Below are 25142 nucleotides of genomic sequence, written 5' to 3'. Positions count from 1 at the left end.
CAACAAGTATATTAAATTGTAGAGCATAGGAATATACATCTCTGGTGGTTAATGGGATCCAACAGCCTGAATCAACAGTGATTTTCATTGGCCGTAGTAATCCCCAATCTTTCTAAAGAAACAGAAAGGGTTTCTGCTGACTTCCTAAGATTATGTTATATAGTTTCTGCCCTGCTGGGTTCTACTTAAAAACTCTTCTTTAAAGCTTAATTCATCCAAAGATTTGTGAATATATCAGTATGCATAATCTCTCCAACAATGTAATTTATAACTCCTCCACTGCTAAATAGACTGTCTTCTTTGAGTTGATGTGGCCAAAAAAATACTTGCCACCAATATTTTAAAGATGAACCTTTGCAAACTACATTAGCCCTCTAATGGCAAACACATAATCAATTGCTGGGTTTACACTCAAAGAATTTCCAAATTGGTAGGATCTGCCGAAGTTCATGCTCTGTTGCCATAATCCCTATTTCTGCTCTTCTGGGTTGAAAGAATTAACTTTACAAGCAAAGAAGGAGACGGGCATGGCTAGATAATGGTTCATTTGAAAGAGACTCTGGGGGGAGCAGGAGGGTTAGTGGAAAGCTCAATGGGACAACAGTGTAACACAACAGTCAGAGCAGCTAACATATCTTAGACAGTATTATGCAAGGCATAATATCTCGAATGAGGAAACCACATCCACTTTACTCTGCCCCAGTCAGACTATCTTAGAAGTACTGTGTTCAGTCCTGGCAGCCACATCTTAGGAAAAACACTGATAAGATAAAAGGTGTTAAGAGTAGGGTAACTAGGATGCCATACAAAGAACTGGACATTTAGCCTAGAGAAAAAGCGTTGGACGAACTCATAAGTAGAGCTCATAGTAGTCTCTTTCTCAAATAAGAGATTTTTTTAAACTACTGTTTGCAACACTGTTTTCTAACCACCTCACCCCCTAGTCACAGAACAGAACTTAGAAAAGTGGCAGTTCATTTCTGTTGTCTAAATTAAGGCAAAGTTTAATTCTCTGACAGAATTCTAGCCCATCCAAACTTTTGCTCCCTTTAAATATAGGCGATTCTGACTTTTCATTGCCTCACTCTGTACTGCCCTACTCACTTGATGATTCCTTAAGACTTCAGAAATATTTCACTTCCCAGCTGCTATAGCCAGTGGCCAAATATATGTGCAGGGTTAGGAGGGCAAGCATAGTCAAAATCTTTGAACACCTCGTTTTAAGATGCAGTTGGTTTCCAAGAAGCCAGTGTATCAAAAGACAGAATACCTGGATAACAAAATCAATCCCACTGAAGCTGTATGGAGAGTTACAGATATACAAATCTACCATATTAGTTTGGATACATTATCTTCTTTCCAATTCTCTCTCTCTTCCTAAAAATCTCCATTTGAAGAATTCACAGCCACTTAAAACTTAAACATGTCAAAAACAAAGCAAAATTTCTTTTCCTTTCTGCTACCACCAATGATGTTACTATTATTGCAGTCTTCCAGTTGGGAATTTTAAAGGTCAATAGTCTAAGTCATATACTAGATTAACCTATGGGGTTTGTAGTGAAATCAGGCAATGCAAGTCACTGAGTGCAGACTATACTAGGACAGAAGTATCAGCAGTTTAGAAAATCAATGGCTGGGCAAATGAACAGGTAAATTCAGGAACAGGTGCAGAGGCATTAACGTGGAAGGGCTTCAAATAACTGAAGAGCAGCTGCTTTCACAGGTACTGCCCTGGACACTGAGAGCACCCTTCATCAAGGACCTCACTTGTGTCTGAGCAGGCAGGGCTCCTTCTCAGAAAGTCTCCTCCTCCTCTCTTTCTCTCTCTTGCCCCGTTTCCTTTTATCAAAGGACTCTGCTTCATTCCAGCCAGCCTGGACAGCTCTTCTGTAACTACTTCTTCACAGCCATAATTCACAACTGCAGCTTACATACACTTCACTGTTCAAAAAAGCTTTCATGACTCCCTGTTCCTCTAGGACAAAATCCAAATTCAGCTTGATATTCAAGGGTCTCCTCGATCTGGTTCCTACCTGCCTTTCCAGCTTTATTTCCTGCTCTTTTCCTTTAAGGCATCCTCTGTTCTATCCAAAGTAGACTATTCCCCAAATTCCCCATTCTGCCTTCTCCTTCCAGGTGCTCACACAAGCTTTGCCTCGGGCCCACTTTGACCTCCAAAGATAATCTCTCCCTTAAGGTCTAGCTCAGGGGCTACCATCTCCTCTGCAATCCTCCCAGATCCCCACTTGCTAGTGTTTTCTTATCTGGCTCTATGTTGTAGCTCCACAGAAGAAGGAAATTTACCTGAAGTCAAGGACTCTTTGGTTTTGGTTTTTGCATCCTCAGGGCCTTTCACTTAGTAAATGGTTGAGGAATTGAAGGCAGGAGCCTCACGTGTCTTGCCCTAGTACCTCACGAACTATTCTATGCCCAACAGGTAAATGTTGACTGATCGACTCAATGTAGATGTGAAGACACTGTCACAGTCATTCCCCATATGAAGGGAGGACCAGGAATACAGGTCAGGGTTTTAAGAATTGTCCCCTTCTGGGGATATAAGAAAATAAGTCATCCTTAACTGCAGACAAGAGTCTAGTTGTTGAACAGCTCTCTGGACAGTACAGCTAAAGGATTCTCTCAGCAAAGTCCTTCTAGAAGGTCAGAACTTATTGCACCTTTTACATTAAGCTTGAAATGTTGTGTAAACATAAAAAAATTATAAGCAAAAAAAAAAAATTTAGCCAAATTTAATTTCTGAAAATTAATTAAAATTTATTTTAAAATATGAAATTCTAAATCACCCTTAAAATTCAATCTTCCAATTTATATTGTTATTCTATTTGGACAAATATTTGTGGAGTGAAGAGAGATTATTTCATTTTAAAGGAAGAAACCGTGTAGTTCTTTAGGCCACAAGTCATCATAACCTATAGTGGCATACCCTAAAAGCAAAAGAACAGAAAAGGGGCACTTGGTATATGCATGAGGAACTGTATTTTAATCCACACCAGGACAAAATGTCATTAAATTAGCATAATTAGCCACAAAGGATATATATAAAATTAAATTTAAAAAAAAAAGATGAATAATTTTACCATACCAATATGCTGTTACCATACCAATACATAAAGTTATTTTCACGCGCCAATAATTTCATATCTTCTTCCTCTCTTATAATGTGTACTTACCCAATATATTGCAGTGGATGACTCTGATGAATAACAATTCTACACGTAGGACAAGTGTTATTTTCTTCCAAATACTTTACCAGGCAACTTCTACAGACTGTTTTCAAAAGTATATTTAAAGTTAGAAAACTAAATTCCCAAATTATAAAGTGCTCACATAAACTATTATGAATCTCTTTAAGTGCCTAAAAATGAGTTACCATGTATTTCTAAAAATTTCAAAAGTTCACTCTTCAAATTTTCACATGCATACCTTGTTCCTGGCTCCAGGGAGGAAATGATTTGACCCTCTATCACCCCTAGGCTGATAGTGGACAACAAGCTTTGGGTCAACAGCAAAGCCCTCCTCCTCCCCACATCATTCAATCTACTCTGCTTGCTTTTCTGTGTTTTGGGGATAAAAGATGAAAAATGGAAAAGAGGATTCAGGTCTGGAGAGGAGTATCAAGGGCTACAAGGTAACAGGACTGAAGTTTCTGAATCTGAACATTTTCATTGTAAGTTTGTTTTTAAAAAGCATTTTCACCTAGACCAACACTAAAAGGTCATAACCTTTCCTTTGAACTAACTTAAGAATGAAATGGTTTTTTCATTGTTGTGCACAAGACTGCAGCCCCTCCACACGTGAGCAGACGGGCTGCAGGGGCTGCTGTGCATCCTGGTCTTGTACAGCCACACCTAGTAGCTCTGGCCAGGGAATGTATAATACCAGCTTCACCTTCAAGAATCCGACACCAGAATATTCTGGACTGGTTAAAGCTGAGTATAAGTTAGTTGAGATCATTTTGAACAAGCTATCCCACCAGCATCTAAAAATATAACTAACCAAAAAGTATATCTGAATGAGTTTTATTTTCCCTAATCATAATTACCAGAAAAACATCTCTAATTTGTTTTTTCCATTTTCACTCTCTGCAGGGTAGGGGTGGGAGGTAGGCTTTCACCATATTTTAAAAACCAGTGCTCCCCAGAATCCTCAGATATATCACCCACTGGCATATTAACAATCCTTAGTACATACACCACACTTAAAATGCTTAAGATTATAGAACCACATCCTAAAGTTACACAGTGACATCTACCTTTCAGTTAAGATAATGCAAAAAAAAAAAATTCAATTGCAGTACAAGCTAAAACGTTAAATGATCGAACAAATAGGTTTATTAAGCATTAAAATACATATAGTAACATGACACTAAAGAGTATTTAGGATATTTATATCCTATTTTATGTTTACGAGAAACTGTCAGGGTCACCTTGATATCAATTCCTGCTGACCATGAGACATGTAGTTCTTTGCTACACACTCAAGTTAAGAATGACCAATAAAAGAAGCTGTAAGCAGCTGAGTAACATGATATAGTTGCCATCCCGAAAAGCCAAGGCAAAAGGCCAGCTGCTGGTACAATGATGCCAAGTTCAAGGCTCTCCAGCATTGTCCCTACATGACAATTTGTAAGGGCCTTAGATCTCATCTAACAGTATTTCCTGTCTCCTATCTTTTCCATACCTTAAGTTTTTTTCTATAACCCTAGAGAAGGTAGGGCACATTATTTCTAATTAGTTTTTGACCCACAGTGGTTTACTTATGATGATTAAGATGATACTGGGGTGGGAGGAATAGTTCAGGGAGGTGGTGTAAAGCAATGGTGTCAAACTCAAATAGAAACAGAAACTACCAAACCCTACATCCAGATGCCTGTGGCACATAATTGCCTTAGAAAACCACATGCCAACATTACCTAAGTTTTATTGTATTTTTACTTAGTTTGTTAAATATTTCCCAATTCCATTTTAATCTGCTTCAGGCTGCACTGGGAGTAGTGTGGGCAGGCAGCTGACATCTCTGATCTAAGGTATGATCTTTGGCCGATTTTGCATAGACTCTGCTGATGTGACGTTTCACTGTGCTTAGTGCCATTTGCAAACTTAAAAATGTTCCTCAATTTCCCCCTGCAAACCATTTATAAAAACAGGTCTGATGGCACTATATGCCCATTTCTCCTACCACTGATGTCACAATTAAAGCAGAACTTTGAAATCATCTGGTTCAACTCCATTCTTGTCCAGATGAACACACTGAGCTCCGAAGAAGTGAACTGGCTTGCTGATGAGTCAGAATTAGAACCTGGGGATATCAGGACTCAGTCTAGGGCTCTTTCTGCCACATCAGGTGGCCTCTTCACCTACATTTTTCATGGTATCTTCATTTGGCCTCTAATCTTGTCAGCTTTTTGTAAAGTCTAAATCAGAGTTTATAAATCTTGGGTACCAATTACTAAGTAACATTTAGAAATTTTATCACAGTGTCTAATATTTTCAATAGTAATTAATCGCAAAATAAATGTAAACTCAAATGCATGGCTTTATGTAATACACTGCACATATTAGGATTCTTATTAAGCAACAAATGTGTCATATTGACTCTGGATTCCACCCAATGCAAGAAAAACATGTTTGGTGGGGGCACCCAGACTAGCTTCTGCCTCCCTCTCTTGTCACCAGCTGATGCACCACAAAAAAGAGGAGGAAGTAGCATATTATTATAGTGACAAAAAGCATTTAATTTAGAGTCAATGTCTGAAGGTCCTTTCCATCTCTAAATTTTATGATACTGTGTTTCCCCATTATGAGCTTGCTGAAGTCCATCACAAACTGTACTTTACCTAACAGACCCTCAACTCATGGCCCTTGTTCCAGCAATCACTAATTTCAAATATTTCTGGTTGTCCTAGCCTTCTATCACCATATTTTTGTATCTAATAATGAGTCTCTACACCGTTCTCCCCTCCTCATCTACTTGCTCAGGAATGTAAAGGAGCAGGGTATAAAGCCCCTAGAACTGGAATCTTTCTTCTTGCCTTAAAGTATACCTAAGTGCTCCTCTTGCACGTTTAGGAAAGTAGAAAATCTACCTCAACAAGAGAAAATTCCCAGTCTTTTGTGAGGTCATGATTTTAGGTCATAAATAATATAATCCTGACTTTCTCCTTCTAATATCTCAGCCTGTAAATGTTTTTAAAATGGCTAACAGGTTTTAGGATCTGAAATGCGCTTTTTTTACATTTGAAAAGCACTTTTTAATATGTTGATAAATTTATCTAGCTCCGAAATTTTGGGGCAGCATTGGACTTGGAGTCAAAGACACATCATTGATTATTCAATATTAGGCAAGTCACTTCCTTCAAGACAACTGAGGAAACTAATCTATAAAATGTAATCTATAAAAAGTAAAATAATTCTTGCACTGTTTGTTTTACAGGGTTGTTGTGAGGAATGCTATGTGAACTGTAAAGTGCTACATAAATTTGCGCTATCATAATAATCCAAAGCAAATCTGTTGACCCTGAATCTAATTAAATTATGACTACTAATTCCCCTTGTTCACATGACACAAATACCTACAAGAAACTAACAGATTAGGTTTTTTAAGTCTGGCTTTCCAAGGTAGGAACCATGTTTGCTTTTCCTCAATGTGAAGCTTATGTGTTTAGCATTCCTACTACGAGTGTACTATGAGCTGAAACTGGAGCTAGAAACAATTGTTAAATTTTCAGTGAGAGCATTTATACTTTGAAAACAATTACAAATTTAAACATTGGAAATTGGCGAACACTAACAACTAGAGCTTGATTTACTGTCTACACTTAAAAACTGATGAGGAAAATGTTAATAATGTAGATTAAACTAAAAAGTGTATCCTGTGGTTTTTTTTTTTTTATTATCATTTTAAACTTTTTTTTTTAAACATTTAACAACACATCCCTGGATCCCTCTGTCTTTACCACAGTTTTCACTTTGACTATCATGGAAGAAAACCTTGCCAGGGCTTCTTTGAAACTTTTCTTATGAACAAAAACCATACTGCCAGTCCTTTAGCTCACTGGTCGCTTGTCACATCATTTGGGTCAATAAGCCCTCAATTTTTACTCTGGAGCCATCAAAACTGATGGTGGGTATGTCAATTCAAAAATATTCTGCATATATTTTTTCTAATACAACAAATTTGTCAATTTTTTAAAACTGGATGTAGGATTCTTCCTTAATGTGTTCTATAATAAAGGGCTATGTCTATTAATCAGTTCTCTAAGAATCAGGTCTCTCTGCTATCTCCCATGTGTCAATTCTGAATATACCTTCTGTACCAGGATAACTAATTGGTCCAACTGCCTGTGGCTGGCTTTTTCCCATAAGTAATTTTCCCATAAGTAATTCATAAGTAATTTCCAGTAAGTGGAAATTGTTTAAACATCACAGGTTAACTAATTTTTAAGAAATTTAATATATTATAGCTTCTGCACATTTTATACAGGAGCAATTTAATTTCTCCAATTTCTATAATGATTATAAAGACCAACTCTGTCATCACATAATTCAACTTTCTTAAATGTACCCCTTCAATTATTTTTTATTTTCCCATTTTCTGCTTCCACTACAAATTACTATAATTAAAATTCCATTAAACCAACTTTAGTCTCCTTTCCTACGCCCTTCCACTATATACTTTGGAATTAAAATGGTAAGTTTTTTCATACTTGGCTCAATCATCTCCAGCATAAAATGATCTTCAGCGAGAAATTAGGGACCTATGTCATTTGAGTTTTAAAAATTTTTAACATTCTAAAATAACTTCTATACATACAGGTATGCAAACACTCCGTTACAGTGGTAGCATCAATTAGGTATCCATTGCACAGGCGGCATGTGATATGGGCATTTATGTCCCAAAGCTTAATCTTTCTGGTCAACATCTTTGGTGTCTGTAAGAGGGAAAAGAAAAAAAATTAATTAAGATCTGAAAAAAGGTGAGCATTATTAAAAGTTCACTTTTTGTCTATGTACATCAGCTTAATAAATATGACTCTTTATATGATTGTTTACTTGATCTCATTTCAACACTTTTGCCCTGGTATGCTAGAGTCCTCTACCACAAAGAACCAAAGAGACAGACTTTAGTCAAGTACAGACAAAAATGAGCTAACTACTTTTGGCAGTACTAGAAGAGGTGGTATCTTATCTGAGAAACACTGAAAAAAGAACACTGAATTGTTCTTTGTATCAATTGCAATTGCCTTATGTGGAAAAACAGTTGTCAGAATATTGGCTTTTTTTCCCATTAATTTAGGAAAAGATTCATGTTCTTCCATAAACCTTGGAAAAGATTTGTGTTATCACAATATTTTGAAAAACACTGTCTATAATTTGGAATTACTAATCTAAATTTTGCTTAATTTCAACTTAAAGCTATTGAATAATTTAAATGGCACGCCAGAAATTTGCTTGGGTGCTTTCTTTAACATACAAAAATGACTGTAGCTCATCAGTAAAATGTGTTCATAGAATGATTTCTCTAGGAGTGGAGATGGCTTTGAGGCTGAGCCATCTGCTTAAGCACTGACATTCTTTTTCCTGGTCCTGTTGCAACCAATGGCATTTAATAAGGATAAAGCTGATATATAATAAAGAAATTAATTTTTCCCCTTAGTTGGAAGGTAAGTGGCCTTCTTGCAAATTAAACCCATTATCATAATGAGCTATTTGTATCCAAAGATATTTAATTTAGGTTAAAAAATAAAATAAATCAAACACTGGTCCAGGAGGAAAAACAGGCCTCCTCTATACGCTCCTTCTCCTCCTTTTCATAATGCCCATCTGTGATCATTTAAAAACTTCTCCTTTAAGGTTCTCTTCAGTCGAACAAGTACAGGGCTATCACAGTCATCTACAGGCCTTCCAGGTCATTCGCCCTCCATTTTTTTCTCTCTCAAATAATTTTTGTTTATACATCACTTCCATTTCCAAATAAACCCCCTTTCCTCTCTCCTCCACAGAAAATCATCCCCTGTAACAGGATAGTCACCAACCTGGATGGTGAACTGGGGGAAGGAAGGAAGGGGACAGGGTGGAGAAGACTGATTGAACTACATGCTCAAGTAACTGATAAAGATGGTTCTAGAAGATGACACCACAGTGTGGCGTGATCGTTATAGAATCTTAAAGCCGAAAGAAACCTCAAAAGGAATCTAATCCTAACCATAACTAGCAGAAATCCCACAGATGACAGCCTGGAGAAGTGACTTGAAACTTTCAGTCATGGGAAATTCACTCCTTCCATGCCAGGCAGGCCATTCTAGCCTTGAGCTCGCGCGCGCGCGCACACACACACACAGACACACAGACACACACACAATTATAAACTGTAATTCTACATATAGAATTATAGATGAAGAAGAGATGTAAGTAGGCAGAGCAGTTATTATTATCCCCACTTTAGAGATGAGAAAACTGAAGCTGAGTTTGGCTACATTGAGCAATTTGCTCCGTCAGCCAGCAGTGCTCTAAGCCCATGGCCTGTCCTCTGCACTCTGCTGCCTGGCATCACGGTGCTGCCCTTCATTCAGAAGGCATAGCAGCTCCTCCTCTTGCCTTGAATGAGGGGAAGTGAAGAAAGGAACAGACTCTTTGAGGAAGGTATTAAAGGATACAGTGTCACAGAGGAAAATAAACTTCAGTTTAATTGAGGGAGGCTACAAGAAGAAAAGTTTGAGGATGTATGGGAAATCTGTTTATAAGCACAGTAGAAGGATCTTTGTTCAAATCCCAGCTCGACTACTCCCTGTGTGATTTTAGGCTTGCAAGAGCTGGACTAGATAATAACTCATCTTCACACAATGCTTTGGGATTTACAAAAGCACTTTGTTCACAATGCCTCACCATCCTGCAAGACCACATCAGCTTTGGTACTCACACACCCCATCAGAAGCCCCGCTCTCCCTAACAACTTCTGATAAGAGGGCAGGAGTATAGAGCACTGCCCAAAACACCCATGTAAGGAGGCTCATGTCTTCATTTCCCACCCAGATGATCTCCTTTGGCTTTCTCCATCAAGCTCTAGCCTGGACTGGTATGTTCTCTTCCTGCCCCTCCCCACTTTTCAGCTTCCTTTGGTGTGCTGTCTTCCTCATTAGACTGTATACTCCTTGAGGACAGGAACTGTCTTTCTTTTTCGTACATGTATCCCTAGAACACAGCAGTACTGGGCACATAGTAGGCACTTAAATGTTTATCAACTGACAAGTATTTTTCAGAGAAGATTACACACGTCCATGGTGACACAGCTAGGTATTGTTATAGCCAATATAGTCCCCTGATTACGTCCCACTGTTACAATATTTTATGGCGATTCAATTATCACTAAGATCCCTTTCAACTCTCAAACCTGTGATCTCAGTTTCTCGGCAGTGAGAAACAGAAAAGATGAAGGAGTCTAGGATTTAGAAAGGGTAGTGATAAGTGCTTGATCAGTGAGTAAATACTTGACTATTTTTCTTTCTTTTTAAAATTTAAAATTTTATTTTTAAACTTAAAAATACAAAATAAGGAAAAAAAATTGCCATGTGCAGAACATGAGAGGATTCAATATAAAGCAATACATTTCCATTTCAAGAAAACCTATAATGAACACTACACATTATTTTCAAAGCTGTCCATCTTTTCTTTGCTTCCCTGTATGTTTTCTTGTCCTCTGCTGTGTGCTTTTCATTGTATATTTTTCCCCTTCCTCCCCCCACCCCCAAAGGCTACAATTAAATGCAGAGATGTATAGGTAAGCGTATGTACATACATACGTATGTATACACATATACATACACATATACATAGACATTCATAAACATACACATATCTGCACATATACACTCAAACACACAGTATTATGCTTATTTCCACTTGTCATGTGTTTCTCTGAGGGTGGATAGCATCTTCCTTCATAAGTCTAAGTCTTTCCATATTTTTCTAAATCCACCAACTCATCATTTCCTACACCACATCAATATTCTGACCCAATTACATTCTATCTTGGAGATTGTTTATGAGAATTTCCCCCAAATTTTCTATATTCCCTCTATTTTTGGCTATATATATTTTATTTATACAAGAAAATTTTAATTTAAAATAATCAAAATTATCCATTTTATCCTTACTCAGGTCTGATACTACTGAATCTAGTTCCTTCACATCTTTTCTCCCGGTTTCCTTGAAGTTCCTGACCCTCTGCTCTTCCAAATGAACGCTGTTATTATTTTTTCTGACAGATAAATTTCTAGTAATTTAATTCGGATGGCATTATAAATAGATTAGTTAGATAAAGCTGTCATTTTAAAAATTATACTAGTTTTACCTACCCATGCAAATAAATATTACTTCAATTATTTAGATCTGACTTTGTATAAAAGCTATTTTGTGTTTATATTTACACACATAGTTCCTATGTCTTTTTTGGCAGGTATACGCTCATTTTTTTTTTTTACTGTCTAGTTATTTTTTATGATCTAAAGCTATTAATATGGCTGACACTTGTTGTAGTTTCCCTATTTTTCTCCTTTGATTAAATCTGATTTTAGCTTTAACTCTGTCTGAGATCATGATTACTATCCCTGCTTTATTAGATAATAAATTCTACTCCTGCCTTTATTTTATGTTTGTGTGTATCTCTCATTTTTACAGCATTTCTTGAAAGCAACATTTCTTGTATTAGTTCCCCTCTAATAGGTAAATTTATTCCATTCACATTCTAAACTATAATTATTTGTTGTATATTTTCCTTCTTTCTTTTTTCCTCACTATCCTTCTCACCCTATTCCTATCCTTCCTCACTCCTCTACTTTACTTTTATCCATTACCTTGCCCTCCTATTCCTTAACCTAACCCCCCCCAAGAATACCTCCTGTGACTTCTCCCACCATCCTATCCCCTTACCCTCTTATTTCTTTCAGAATTTAGATTTTTATACCCTTTTAAATATGTTATTCCCTTTTTATCCCACTCCCATTAATCTATACATCCTTCTATACCCACCCTTATCCTATTCTCTCTCTCTCCCTTATTCTACCCATCCCTTTACCCTCTTATTTCTTTCTGAATTTAGAAGATTTTTATGCCCTTCTAGATATATGTATTGTTCCCCCTTTCACCCATTCCCCATGAGAGCAGGGTTCCAGAACTACCCTCCCTCCTCCCCCATCTAATTCCTTTGTATCAGTTCCTCCTCTTGTACCTCATCTGTATGAGATAATCACTCTTTTTACCTTTTCCTAAATCATTTTGCTCTTTAGAATCACATCATATTCAGCTCTACCTCACTCTTTCTTTAGAACTACCCAATTACTAATGACAACATTTCCACATAAAAAGTAAACAATGTCCTTGTTGAGTCCCTTGTAATTTCTCTTTGACGTTTACCTTATATTTCTCTTGAATGTATTAATTTTCTATTAAGTTCTGGTCTTTTTGCAATAAATTCTTAAAAGTCTGTCAATTCACTGAATGTCAATTCTTTTTTTTTTATTCAGGATTACACTTAACTTTGCTGGGCATGATATTTTCGGCCATGACCCCAGTTCTTCTGCTCTTTGATATACAGAGCTCCAAGACCTGTGCAGTCTTTTAGTGTAGCCACTGCTAGGTCTTCTGTAATTCTAACTGTGGCACACATCCCTCTATATCTGAATTGTTTTTTCTTGTTACTAGTAATATTTTCTCCTGGGGGTTTTGTAATTTGGCTACGATAATCCTGAAGGTTTTCCTCGTAGGATCTCTTTCAGGTGGTAATCGGTGGATTTTTTCTATTTCCACTTTCCCTTCTGTTGTTCTAATACTTCAGGACAATTTTCTTTAATTATTTCTTGTATTAATATATTCTTTTTTTGATCATAGTTTTCATTTCAGGTAGTCCAATTATTCTTATGTTTTCTCTTCCTGATCTGTTCTCCAGATCAGTTGTTTTTCTTATGTTTCACATTCTCTTCTATTTTTTATTCTTTATATTTTATTTTATTATTTCTTGGCTTCTTATAACTTCACTAGCTTCCTCTTGCCCAGTTCTAATTTTCAAGGAGTCATTTTCTTTCTTAAGATTTTGGATCTCCCTTTCCAGTTGGTTGACTTTCTTTTCATAATCTTTTTACTTTAAAAAAAAAATTCCTCAATCTCTCTTATTTGACTTTTGAAGTTTTTTGAATTCTTTTATGAATTCTTTTTGGGCAGGTGACCATTTGATGTTGCTCTTTGGGGTAGGAAAGGCTTTTTTTGTTTCACTATCCTCTGAGGATGAATTCTAGTTTTCTCTATTCTCAAAGTAACTGTTTATAGTTGGGTTCTTTCTTCTTTGCCTGTTCTTTTTTTGTTGTTGTTTAATTTTTAGCAGCTTGTTAGTATAATCACCTCCAATCTTAGGGTGTGGAGATGATACCTCTGGCCTCAGGTCCTTCTTGCTATTATTTTTTGAGCTTCGTCCCGGGCTCAACCTCTGCACTCCTTTTCCAAGGCCACAGCCAGGGCCCCCTGGCACACTATGCTGGAAATAGTCTTGCTCCCTGAGAACCCTCCAGTGGTAGTGACTTTCAGTTCTCCCCTCTGGCCTGGAACCGAAACCAAGAACTCAAGCTTTCCTGTAAGTGGCCACAGCTGGCAGTGTCCCTGTCCCACTCTTTCTGCACTAACTGGGTGTGTTCTAGTTCCTTCCTGCCCAAGACCACATCTCAGCAACACAACTGGGCCTGGCATCCCTTGTCAGCGGAGGCTCCCTCAATCTGCCCCCATTCAGATGCCTGACTCCCTACACTGTCTGAGATGTAAACATTCCTGTGCCTGAGGTTGAGGCTACCTCCCAACCCAGCTGCCCTCAGGACTCACCACTGACTGTTTCAGCAGAGCTACCCTGGAGGTGTTTTTACACTTCACTCAGGCCAAACCTCTGTCCTAGGATCTTTCTTTGTATCTTCTCTTGCTGTCCCAGGAAGACCACTGTTCTGCCCCAACTCAAGTTTATTTTTGCCATTCTACATTCACCTGGAGGTACTATTTTGTAGTAATCTGGAGAGTAATCTGTAGAAACCTGGAGAGCTTGGGATTTTCTGACCTACTCTGCCATCTTTCCAGAATCCTTTCCTTGACTATTTTTCAACTAAAAGATTTGCTACTTTTCTAGAAACTTAATATCATAAATGGAAAGGCTTAAATTATAATGTAGGCTGGGGATTAAAATTTGAAATCACAGAAACTGTTTTTGTAATTATTTTTCTAATTAGCATTAGAGTTTGAAGCCATGTTTAAATTTTGGCTTGGTCCCTTAATACCTGTATGATCTTCAGCAAGACATGCTACCTCAAAAAAAAAAAAAAAAAAAAAGACAGAGGAAAGAATCACAAAGCAGGGAGAAGAACAAGAGATAAAAAAGGAGAGGGAGGGAAGAACACCAAAGAGCAAAGGTAGATGGATGGAAAGAGAAGTTAGGAGGGGATCCATTCCCTTTATATACAATGCCAGAATAATCTAGAGAATCTCTTAAGGTCCAGTATGACTACAGTGATCTAAGTAAAAGACAACTCAATGCAACACATAATTTACCAAGTGCCTTATGTATGAGGCCTCCTGCAATACAACATTCCTAGTATTACCTCAGGGTAAAGCACTACCTTTCAATGTTGACCAAAAATTAAATTACTGGATACTAAGGATAAAACTGAATGTATATCTAGGCAGTCACAGCGGTCACGGAATTTTACAGTGAGAAGAGCCCTTAGCCATCACCTAGTCCAAACTCCTAATTTCTAGAGATTAAGAAAATGAGGCCCAGGGGAAGTTAAATGAATTGTCCAAGGTCACCCAGAGAGTAAGCGGTAATGTCAGGACAGAAACTCAGCTCTGCTGGCTCCAAATCCAAGGCTTTTTCCACAGCTTCACGTGACACTAGGAAACCCTGCCTTCGGAAAGAACAAAACCAGCAAAATTCGATTCCAGAAGATAGATCCATGGAGAGACAATGACCACCCAAAGCTTTAGAAGGCCATCATACTGCAAATTTTTCATATCCTGCTGAGTACCACCCATTTACAAATCATTTCTGATTCAAGCTTCCTACAAGTTCTCCATTTTTAGAACTACATGACTCAAGTTAGTTCATTTTGTACCATGCTTCATGTCTCATGAAAGGAAACTCCTTATTAACCTACCAGATTATTAAGAAAATGCTACCTTTATCATCATCATCATCACCACCATCATCATGACCAAGCTTTTAAGTGTTTAATATGTGCTACATACTATGCTAACACCTGAGGATGAAAGGAAAGGCAAAACATATGGTCCCTGCCCTCATTGTGATGGAGACAACATGTAAATGATACATATAGATAAGATATATCCAAGGTAAATCAGAAGTAGTCTTAAAGGGAAGGCGTCTTCCAGAAGGTGGGATTTGAGCTGAGTCTTAAAGGAAGCCAGGAGGCAGAGGACAGTAGAGAGGGTATTCCACGCCTGAGGGATAGCCAGTGAAAAGGCACAGATAACTCAGGGGATGGAGGCTCTTAGACAAGGAGGTCAGTGACACTAGACCATGGAGTCCTTGGAAGGGAATAAAGTATAAGAAGACTGGAAAAGAAAAAAGAGGTCAGGTTGTAATGAACTTTAAAAACAGAGGGTTTTTATTTAATCCTAGTGGTAATAGGGAACGCAAGAATTTATTGAGTAGGGGAGAGACATGATCAGATTTATGCTTTAATAATATTACTTAGGAAGCTGAGGGGAGGATGGACTGGAGTGGGGAAGAGACCTGAGGCAAGGAGGACAGCTGGCAGGCTACTGTAATTATCCAGAGGTGAGGTGAGGAAGGTCTGCACCAGAACTTTCCTCACAAGAACTCTAAAGGCTAAGTAGTGCAATATTATTATTCCTCTATTAGTGATAAGCACAGGATACATGACTTGTGACTGGTGTGGAGAATTCCCCAGTGAATAAATCGCCTCTACTAACAATGCAGGTTGGAAGCTTCTCTGCTACTTAGTCTTAGAGAGTAGCCTAGAGCAGAAGTGTCAAACTTCCTTGCAGCCAGCAAAACTCCCCACTTGGGCCAAACTAGAGTAAAATATAACTGGGAAATATTTAACAAAATAAATAAAAATACAATATAGATAATGCTAATATATGGTTTATCTATTTCTGCTTCAGTTTAATACCACTAGTCTAAAGCACTGAGTATGACTTGCTCAGGGTCACACAACCAGTTGAACCCATGTTTTGAGGTCAAATCTCTATCCACTATACCATTTTATAAAAAACAAAACAAAAAACCTGAGGCTCAGAAAAATTAAGGTTTTGTTTTTTTCAACCCATGCTCACACTATGAGAGAATCAAGTCTTTTCCGTGAGCTTCTCATATCAAATTCACTGTTCTTCCCACTGTCAAAGTTTTTTAAAGCAGAAAGCTATTCATATACTGTTATTGCTACCTGGCTTTTCCTCCCTAAGCTCATCTTACATAATTTCGAAAAACTGCATTAAGAGGAATTTTATTTCTATAAAAATGTGATGAGGTGACAAAGCCCACTAACTTGGGAGTTAAGAGACCTAGAGAGTTTGAAGGCTTCAACTCCATCTCTTTACAGATACTTCCCAAATGTTCATCTTCAGTTATGACCTCCCTCCTGAACACCAACCTCCTGTCCTATTCTCCAACACTGACAACATCATCCCTACCTGAATTAGGTTACTTCCACTTGGCTCCAGAGAGAAGAATGAGGCCCAGGGAGATAGGAGATTTCCTCATCCTGAGGTACTAAAAGGATTTCAATTCTTACAACAGTAATAAACTCTGACCACGAGAGGGCAATTTGCATTAAGCTGACTGTTCCTTGTCATCCAGAAAACTCTTGAAGGAAATTCATTTCAATCAGTGCTAGGTTTGTGTGGCTTTTCTCATTTGGTTGTTTTACACATTAAATTTGTACAGAGGTTCAAGGTCATTTGCACTCTACCACTGTACCACCTAGCTGCCAACATCTAAATGAGGAGATACCGTTTATTTACAAAAGGCAAAAATTGAGGAAGACCTTGCTCCTAAGAAATTAGTGTTTGTATAAAATAAGAAAATAGCCATAATCTGACACATATACTAGATTTTAGGAGAGAATACTTCAAAGAAATCAGAAAACAACAGAGAATATCCTGTGGCCTAAAATTCTACAACCTTAGCCTGAGAAGGATGGGACAGGATATACACAGGGATGAAATTATAGAAACAAAAACAAAAATGAATCTCCCAAATGCTTACATACTTAAATGGAGCCATGATTTCGTTAATTTGTAAGTCTTCTCAAATGCAGATTGCAACCACTCCATGAAAGTCCATCTTGTGTGACTACTGTCCATGGCCTCTCATAAGTTCAATACAGGGTGTCCATGCAACAAGCTGGAAGCTTTTCTCAATTTTTCCTGTCATCACTGGATACCAGTTGAGCAATGACTGTCATCCTGTGTCCTCTTTTTCCAGTTCATATTCAATGACATATTTCTTCAAAATTTCTTATGTATTATATGTTACAGCCTGCTCACACCTACCTATCTACCTTTCCATTACCATCTGAGTGATAATCACTTTTTATTCTTCAAAGACTATAGTATTCCAAGCTTTGCTGTAATAGCAGCAACAGGAGAATGTTGGCATTAAGAGGGGTCCTTGCTTTCATGGAAAGCTTAGGGACATTAAAGGAACTCCGCCATTTCCTGAAGGCAATGCGATTTATTCTCTTCTTACTCAACTCTGGGCCCAACTCACTGTTTACCTACAGTCTATCACAGATATATACATCGATGAGCAAGCTCAGTAAGTCGTCCTTCTAAATACATGGTATAATCTAGGCAACAAAGATTCTTCATCCACTTGCCTAGTCAGACTCCTCTGGACAATTACACATCTCTTTTCAGAGGTTCTACAATGTCCTGGGGCTTGACACAATCAGCATGGTATCACGTGTAAACAGGATTATCTTTGGAGGGATCCCCACCATCTGCCAAGGAATCCCTCTTCAACTTGAATTTCGCACTGAATATCCTCTATTCAAACACCATTGGCAAGCTTGCATCTCCCAAATATGTGGCTTAATGTTTAAATAAGAGGATTGCTGAATATAGTTTTTTATGTTCTCTCTCAAGAAATCTTGAATGATTTTGATATATAAATAAGAGATACCTTGTTGGGGAAAAAAAGCCTAAAAGCACCTTATAATCAAATGTGGTTTTTTTTTCATAATCAGCAAGTAACAGATACAGTAGAATGTAATAATGTCTATATCTTTCAAATACAAAATGGTAAAAAATATATATATGTGTGTATGTATGTATGTATGTATGTATGTATGTATGTATGTATGTATATATGGTATTGGCAACTTAGCAGCTAGGTGGTGTAGTGCCAAAACCTGGAGCCAGGAAGACCTGAATTCAAATCCAGCTAAAGAGACATTAGCTGTGTGACCCTGGGCAAGTCACTTAATCCTGTCTGCCTCAGTTTCCTCATCTATAAAATGAGATGGAGAAGGAAATGGCAAACTACTCCAATATCATGGCAAAGAAATACCCAAATGGGGTCATGAAGAGTCAGACACGACTAAAACGACTGAACAACAACATGGTCTACTGTTGAGTATCACTTGATAAAGCCTTGTTCTTGGGGCAGCTAGCTACAACACAGTGAATAAAGCTCCGGCCTTGGAGTCAGGAGGACCTGAGTTCAAATCCAACCTCAGACACTTGACACTTACTAGCTGTGTGACCCTGGGCAAGTCACTTTACCTTGACTGCCTCACCAAAAAAACAAAACAAAACAAAAAAACCCACAAAAAGAAAGAAAGAAAAAGCCTTGTCCCCTCAATCTGTGTACAGATGATTTTTAAAGACTGTGGATAGATGGAAGAGTAGACATACACGTTAGCGTTTACTGATGTTCTCTTAGTTGCCATTCTTGGTGCTGACGTTTTCCCACACTTATAGAATCTTCCCTTGCTTCAAATACTTTGTACATTAACCTCTCAATGCCCTCACAACTGTGCTACTGCCAGGACAGATCTCCTCTATTTCCAATTAGTTCACTCCAGCTATTTCGTTCCCTCTTTGATGCCATTTCTATCTCCCCTCTAAGAACATCTGGAACTATGAAGTTAGGGTCCAAGTAAAGTGGGTTCTATAATAATTTTTGTAAAACTTTTCCATTTTTCTTGTTTGTTGCCCTTCCATTTTCGTCCTTTAAGACAACTGTGCTTGGATAGAATGTCCTGCCAAGCTTTCTTTAAAATGGTTTTACTCTCCAATACTTTGTGAGATACTATTTATAAATGTCCATCATCCTTCTTCATGAGATTTTATAAACAAGTTTGAATTCTAAAGGTGGTAGCCTATGGAATTTTAGGCCATAGGATCCCCTCTAATGTTTCTCTGCTTTCTTTCAAGTTTTCTCCGCTAAATTCTAGTGTATATGTGAGATTATAGCTAACTTTTCTCTTCTTATTTTTAACAGACTCTAATATGGTATGGCTATTCCTCTCTTAGGTTCTCATAAATTATACTTTGGCAGCAAATTTCTTCCCTGCAGCCATCTCTCTCTGGGATGTTTCTTGGGTTATTCCGATCTTCTTGTTATGGAAATTAGACTGATTAAACTTCCACATAAAATTATAATTAGCATCAATGTCATGGCCATTGTTCATTACCTATTTTTGATTGTCAATTATTTTTAAATAGTTCAGGATTGAGTTACTTTGATTATATGCCATGTTTTTAGTCAATAATCTTTTTAGTTTTTATTAATTCTGATCTTAGCTATGACAAATCAATGGTCTGACTATACAGACAACTGCTTCAGGGATAACTCCCATATCAATAGCAATTTTTTTCTTTTCTGCTAACATGAATCCATTCCATATTTTTTTGCAACATTATTTGCATCATGTACAGCGCCTATCAAATTTTTTTCCCTGAAAGTAGCGTCATTGTAAAATGTTAAGTGTTCTTAATCTATTTTGGAACTTGGCAGTCTGGTGAAGATTATGGCCCCCTTGCTGCATACATTCATAACTGAAGGAATGCTAAGTTTTGGTTAGAAGTTAGAGAAAATATTACTAGGTCTGTATCCCAAAGAGATCATAAAAAAATGGAAAAGGACTCACATATACAAAAATATTTATAGAAGTTCTTTTTGTGATGGCAAAGAATTGGAAATTGAGGTGATGCCCAACAACTGGGGAATGGCTGAACAAGTTGCAGTATATGAATGTAATGGAATATTATTGTGTTATAAGAAATGATGAGCAGGAAGATTTCAGAAAAACCTAGAGTTATACAAACTAAAGCTGAGTGAAGTGAACAGAACCAGGAGAACATCGTACATGGTAACAGCAACATTGTGCGATGATCAACTATGATAGATTTAGGTCTTATCAGCAATACAATAATCCAAGACAATTTCAAAAGACTCATGATGGAAAATGCTATACACATCCAGAGAAAGAACTATGGAGTTGGAATGCAGATCAAAGCATACTATTTTCACTTTTTTTTTTTTTTTGGAGGGGTCGGAGATGTCTCATGGTTTTTCCTTTTTATTCTGTTTTTTATTTCACAATATGACTAAGGTGCAAATATATTTAATATGACTGTGCATGTATAACCTATATCAAATTGCTTGCCATCTTTGTGGAGAAAAATTCAATGTGAATCAATGTTATGATGCGGTAGCACCAAAGCTAACTAGATCTTACCTGAATACCTCAAGGATCAGTGATTTCATCTATGGGGTTATTTCTTTCATCTATGCAACACGTAATGGCTTTAAAAAAAAAAATCCGTCATTCAAGGATTAACCATCTGGTGATAAACTTCACTAGTTGGTCTTTGGACAACAGAAAGAAAATCCATTACAAGGTTTATATTCAGATCCTTTCCTACTTGGAAAGGCCTACATTCCTCTCACATAACCATATATCAAAGGTCATATGCACAACATAATGAGGCAGCGAAACAAGACTTTACTGAAGGAAGCTGCATTAATGGATACCTCGCATCCAGAACGAAAGAGATTACAGCCCCACCATGCACTCTGCCCTGGTATGGACATATCTGGAATGCTGCATTCAATTCTACATTTCGAGAAAGGACACTGACAAGCTGGAATAAACCCAGGAGAGAGACTAGAATGATGAAGAATATTTAAACCACATCCTATAAAGACTGGATAAAGGAACTAGGAATGTTTCATATGGAGAAGAACAGCCTTAGAGGAGAGTGTGACATGCCTTCCAATAATGTATGGAAGAACAATTAAGATTCCTTTGCTTGCTTCCTGAGGGCAGAAGTGAGAACACTGTAGAAGTTGTAATGAGATCAATTTCTGTTGAATTTAAGGGAAAACTTATTGATAATTAGGAGTTACCCAAAAGTATTATTATTCAGGAGGCACAGAAAACTCTGTCAGTGAAAGTCTTCAAAGGCTGAATGACTGGGGTTTTTTTTGGAGAGGATGTATAGGGTGTGAGGTATCAGTGGGACTAGATGACCTGAGGTTTTTTTCAATTCTATGATTCTGATCTGGAGTCTAACTTAACATGCAAAAAAAATATACACAAAAAATAGGGGACTAACAAAGCTTAATGGAAAATTTTGTTTAAAAATATAAGTACCCCAAAAATGGAATAGAAAAAAGGCAAAGAAAAAAAAGCTGGTGACCTCAGAGAAAGATATAGACATTTTGGCCTTGGGACCTAGACGTAGGGGAAGAAATAACTGGAGAGAAGAAATGGAAAAATTTATTCCAGGCATGAGAATGTCTCACCTATGCCAGAATTACAGGCCTATCTCTGACATGGAGGAACTGTGAAGAAAAAAAGAAAAAAGCTTACCCTATCTACTGAGGAAGAAGGGCAATTATTCTAAGATTTAGGAATACACTGTAACAAGAAGCCTGGAAGTCTAAGCTCCTTTCGGAAGACAGCCAAGACTATCTATGTGGCCAGAAGATGGCACTATAACCCTGTTTGCATAGAAAGGACAAAAGGATGGCTGAAGGCTTACTAAATGTAGAGCACTATAACTATCTCTCTTATGCAGATGACATTTGAACACTAGAGAAAATTATATTGGTCACTACCAAAGAACTAGAAATTGATGCTGATAATAACCAATAGCAATTTGACTCTTCCCCTTTTAAATGCATTTTCTAGACAGATGATAATTTAGTGTTAAATGTCACACTACACCTACTGCAAATACTGTATGTCATAACATAATTCCTCTCAATAATAGCACACAATCCCTTTGATCCAGACTTTACAAAGTTCTCAAAAAATTCTGTTGACCTAATCATGGAATCTGAGAACTAGGAAGGAGTCTTAGATTTCAAGTAGTCCTACCCAATCGTCCAACCCGAAGCAGGAATCCCTTCTAAAACTACAGACAGATGATTATCTAAGGTTCCAAAATTGAATTTTTAGAAAGCTCTTCTGTATACAAACACAAATCTTCTTCCCTATGACTTGATAATCTTTCACATAACACCCTTCAAATATTTTAGGACAGCTCTTAAATCTCAACCTGGTCTTTTTTCTTCATCTCCAGGTTCCCCACAACTGAACTTCACACATGGCTTCCAAACTATTCATTATCATGGTTGAGAACCTCTAAGCAAATTTTAGTTTGTCAATAAACTGTTGTTTTATAGAAGTAAAGTTTTCCACTATGTAGGACCTAGGATAAATTCAATTCAAAATCAAAACAGTCCCTATCCCAAAGAAGTTTACATTGTATACATCGAGAGAGTAAAGAGGTGGAATGAAGTAAATGAAATAGTACAGATGAGTGTAAGGCAGAAGGATGCAAAGCACTCTAAGAGTACTCAACAAGGGAGTAGAAAACATCAGTGGTGTTCAATGATTACTTCTACCCACATGATCATCAATCTATAAATCTAAATATGGTCTCTCTCTTGAACATCAGTCCCAAACCGTCAACTGCCTGTTGGACATCAACTAGCCCTTCAAACTCCTGATCACTCCACCTCCCCTAAACTCATCCTCTCCTCCAAACTTCCATACTTCTATTGATGATTTCCACTATCCTCTCAGTTTTTCAGATTTAAAACTTCCAGATCACCTCTGACCGCTAACCAGGTTCTAAGTGTCGTTAATTCAACCTCCATAGTCTCTTACATGATTCAGCCCTTTCAGTCTACTTATACAGCTACCACCAACCTAGTTCAGTCTGTGACAGTATCATTCTAACATCCTAATTTGGTCTTCTTGCTTCCAGCTCAGCAGAGGTCACACATCTAGCTAAGCTAATGGCAAAGAGAAGACTGCCTCCACCAAATCTTTCTGCTTTTGTCTCCTGATCTGTATTGATCTTGTTCTTCAGCTACTGATGCCTCTAGTGGGCATGCTTATTTATATTTTGATCCCTACTCCCTTATGAAAATGCATCCTTCCTTTGATCTCTTATAGTACTTTGTTTATAACTTTCTTATGCATTTGCAGACTCTACTTTGTATCACATGTATTTGTTATTGCTTTATCTCCTCTACCAAATCTATCTTTGTTTCACCCCCTATATTTCTAGCAATGTGCCTTCTACAGTATAGACATTTGTTAAAGGCTTCTTGAATTGAATTCACTGACTCCTGACTCCCAGACCAATGCTTTTTCTATCTTGAATCATTTGGCTTTCTTTTGTTCATCTATTAACTTTATACCATCTCTTTAATAATAAGTCTTTCTCCTTCTTTTAATTTTTTAGTTGCTCTGATTATAAGTTTAAAAGGCTATTGTTATCATTAGCATTTTTCTCCAGACTCAAATCATTCTGGGTTTTAGTCATTCTAGCACTATTCTTATAGATCTGTCACTCTTTCTTATTATAAAATAATATTAAAACATTCTTTAGCTATGTTCAATTACAAAACAAATACTTAGGAAATCTCTAATGTGTGAAAATAACTAACCTAGGTGCTAATACTACTACTGATACTGATACTACTACTAATGCTAAATAATAATAACCCCTTTCAAAGCCCAACCCCCAATATACATGTCCCTGGGTGTGGAGTTTGGAAGGGGACACAACAGCAAAACAGGAGAATGCCAGTCAGAGTGATTTGCTTTCACAATTCTAATTTCTATTTTAAACCATTCAGGAACATCCTACTCAATTTCCATGCTTGTTTGGGAATTTATAAAGTTCTCTTCCTCATCAGGTGTTGATTCTTTTTCCTTTGTCTTACAATATTTATTCATAGATATCCGGACTTATTTAATGGATCTGGAGGGCCTAGTCATCTTCCCTTCAGTTATTAATATCTTCCCTACTCATTTATCTGTTTCTGTTCAAGGTGTTTAACTGAGTTTTCATCCACCTGAGATCGTTGGGAATTTCAGTCTTTTTTCCCTCACATTCCTCTACTGCTTGATGTGGGACAGAATGGGCCTAGCAGGATACTGGCCCTTTCCCTCAGGCTTCATGGAGTGCCCCACACACTAGAATCCTGTCCCACGGTTCTCCAGCTGAGCTCAGTTGCAGCACAGAGCACCGACATGATGTAGTCCCAGAAAGTCATCTACCTTTTAGTATTCAGTGCCAACAAGATAATGTCAAAAACAAATGTTAGAAAATATGTAATCTTTCAGGAAGGCAGGTTAAGTTCCTTATGGTTCTTCCTAGCCTTAAACCCATTATCATATCTTCTCAACAGAACTGAGCATGACTTCCAAGTTAAAGGAGTGATTCTAAAACATCTTATTTATCACTTGATGTACAAGGATGACATCAAGTTATACTGAAAAATATATCAAATGGCTCCTGCATCTTGTGGAATCATTCTTTGATGATATCAAAATGTCATTTGGGCTTTATATTTCTTAAGTATAAAATTCTTATTCAATCAATAAATAAGCATTTATTAAACAAATATTATTTGTCAACTACTATGCTTATTGCTGATAATGATAAAATTAAAAAAAAAAAGTTCATGTTCTCAAGAGGCCATCCAGTAGAGGAAAGAACAGGAAAATACACATATACATATGTATATATATGTTCGGCTGTGTTTAACTCTTTGTGACCCCTTGTACCAAAGCATGC

General features: G+C 37.3%; 1 protein-coding gene across 4 annotated transcripts in view; it reads right to left on the bottom strand.

Annotated features, from left to right (window-relative positions):
- LOC114033994 (polycomb group RING finger protein 3) overlaps positions 1–25142 on the bottom strand; it is a 123986-nt gene that overhangs the window by 42783 nt on the left and 56061 nt on the right. For all 4 annotated transcript variants that reach the window (XM_027849641.1, XM_027849638.1, XM_027849640.1 and 1 more), the window contains 2 exons: positions 7831–7948; positions 3189–3285 (listed from right to left, as the gene is read on the bottom strand). In XM_027849641.1, the coding sequence (XP_027705442.1) occupies positions 3189–3285; positions 7831–7939 (206 nt within the window). In that variant the 5' untranslated portion in view covers positions 7940–7948. The remainder of the gene's footprint in view (positions 1–3188; positions 3286–7830; positions 7949–25142) is intronic.

This window comes from Vombatus ursinus, unplaced genomic scaffold (genome assembly GCF_900497805.2).
Source record: "Vombatus ursinus unplaced genomic scaffold, bare-nosed wombat genome assembly UNPS02007822.1, whole genome shotgun sequence".
Classification (NCBI taxonomy): domain Eukaryota; kingdom Metazoa; phylum Chordata; class Mammalia; order Diprotodontia; family Vombatidae; genus Vombatus; species Vombatus ursinus.
The sequence above is the reverse complement of the archived record's forward strand: the minus strand, read 5'-3'. Positions and strand labels throughout refer to the sequence as shown.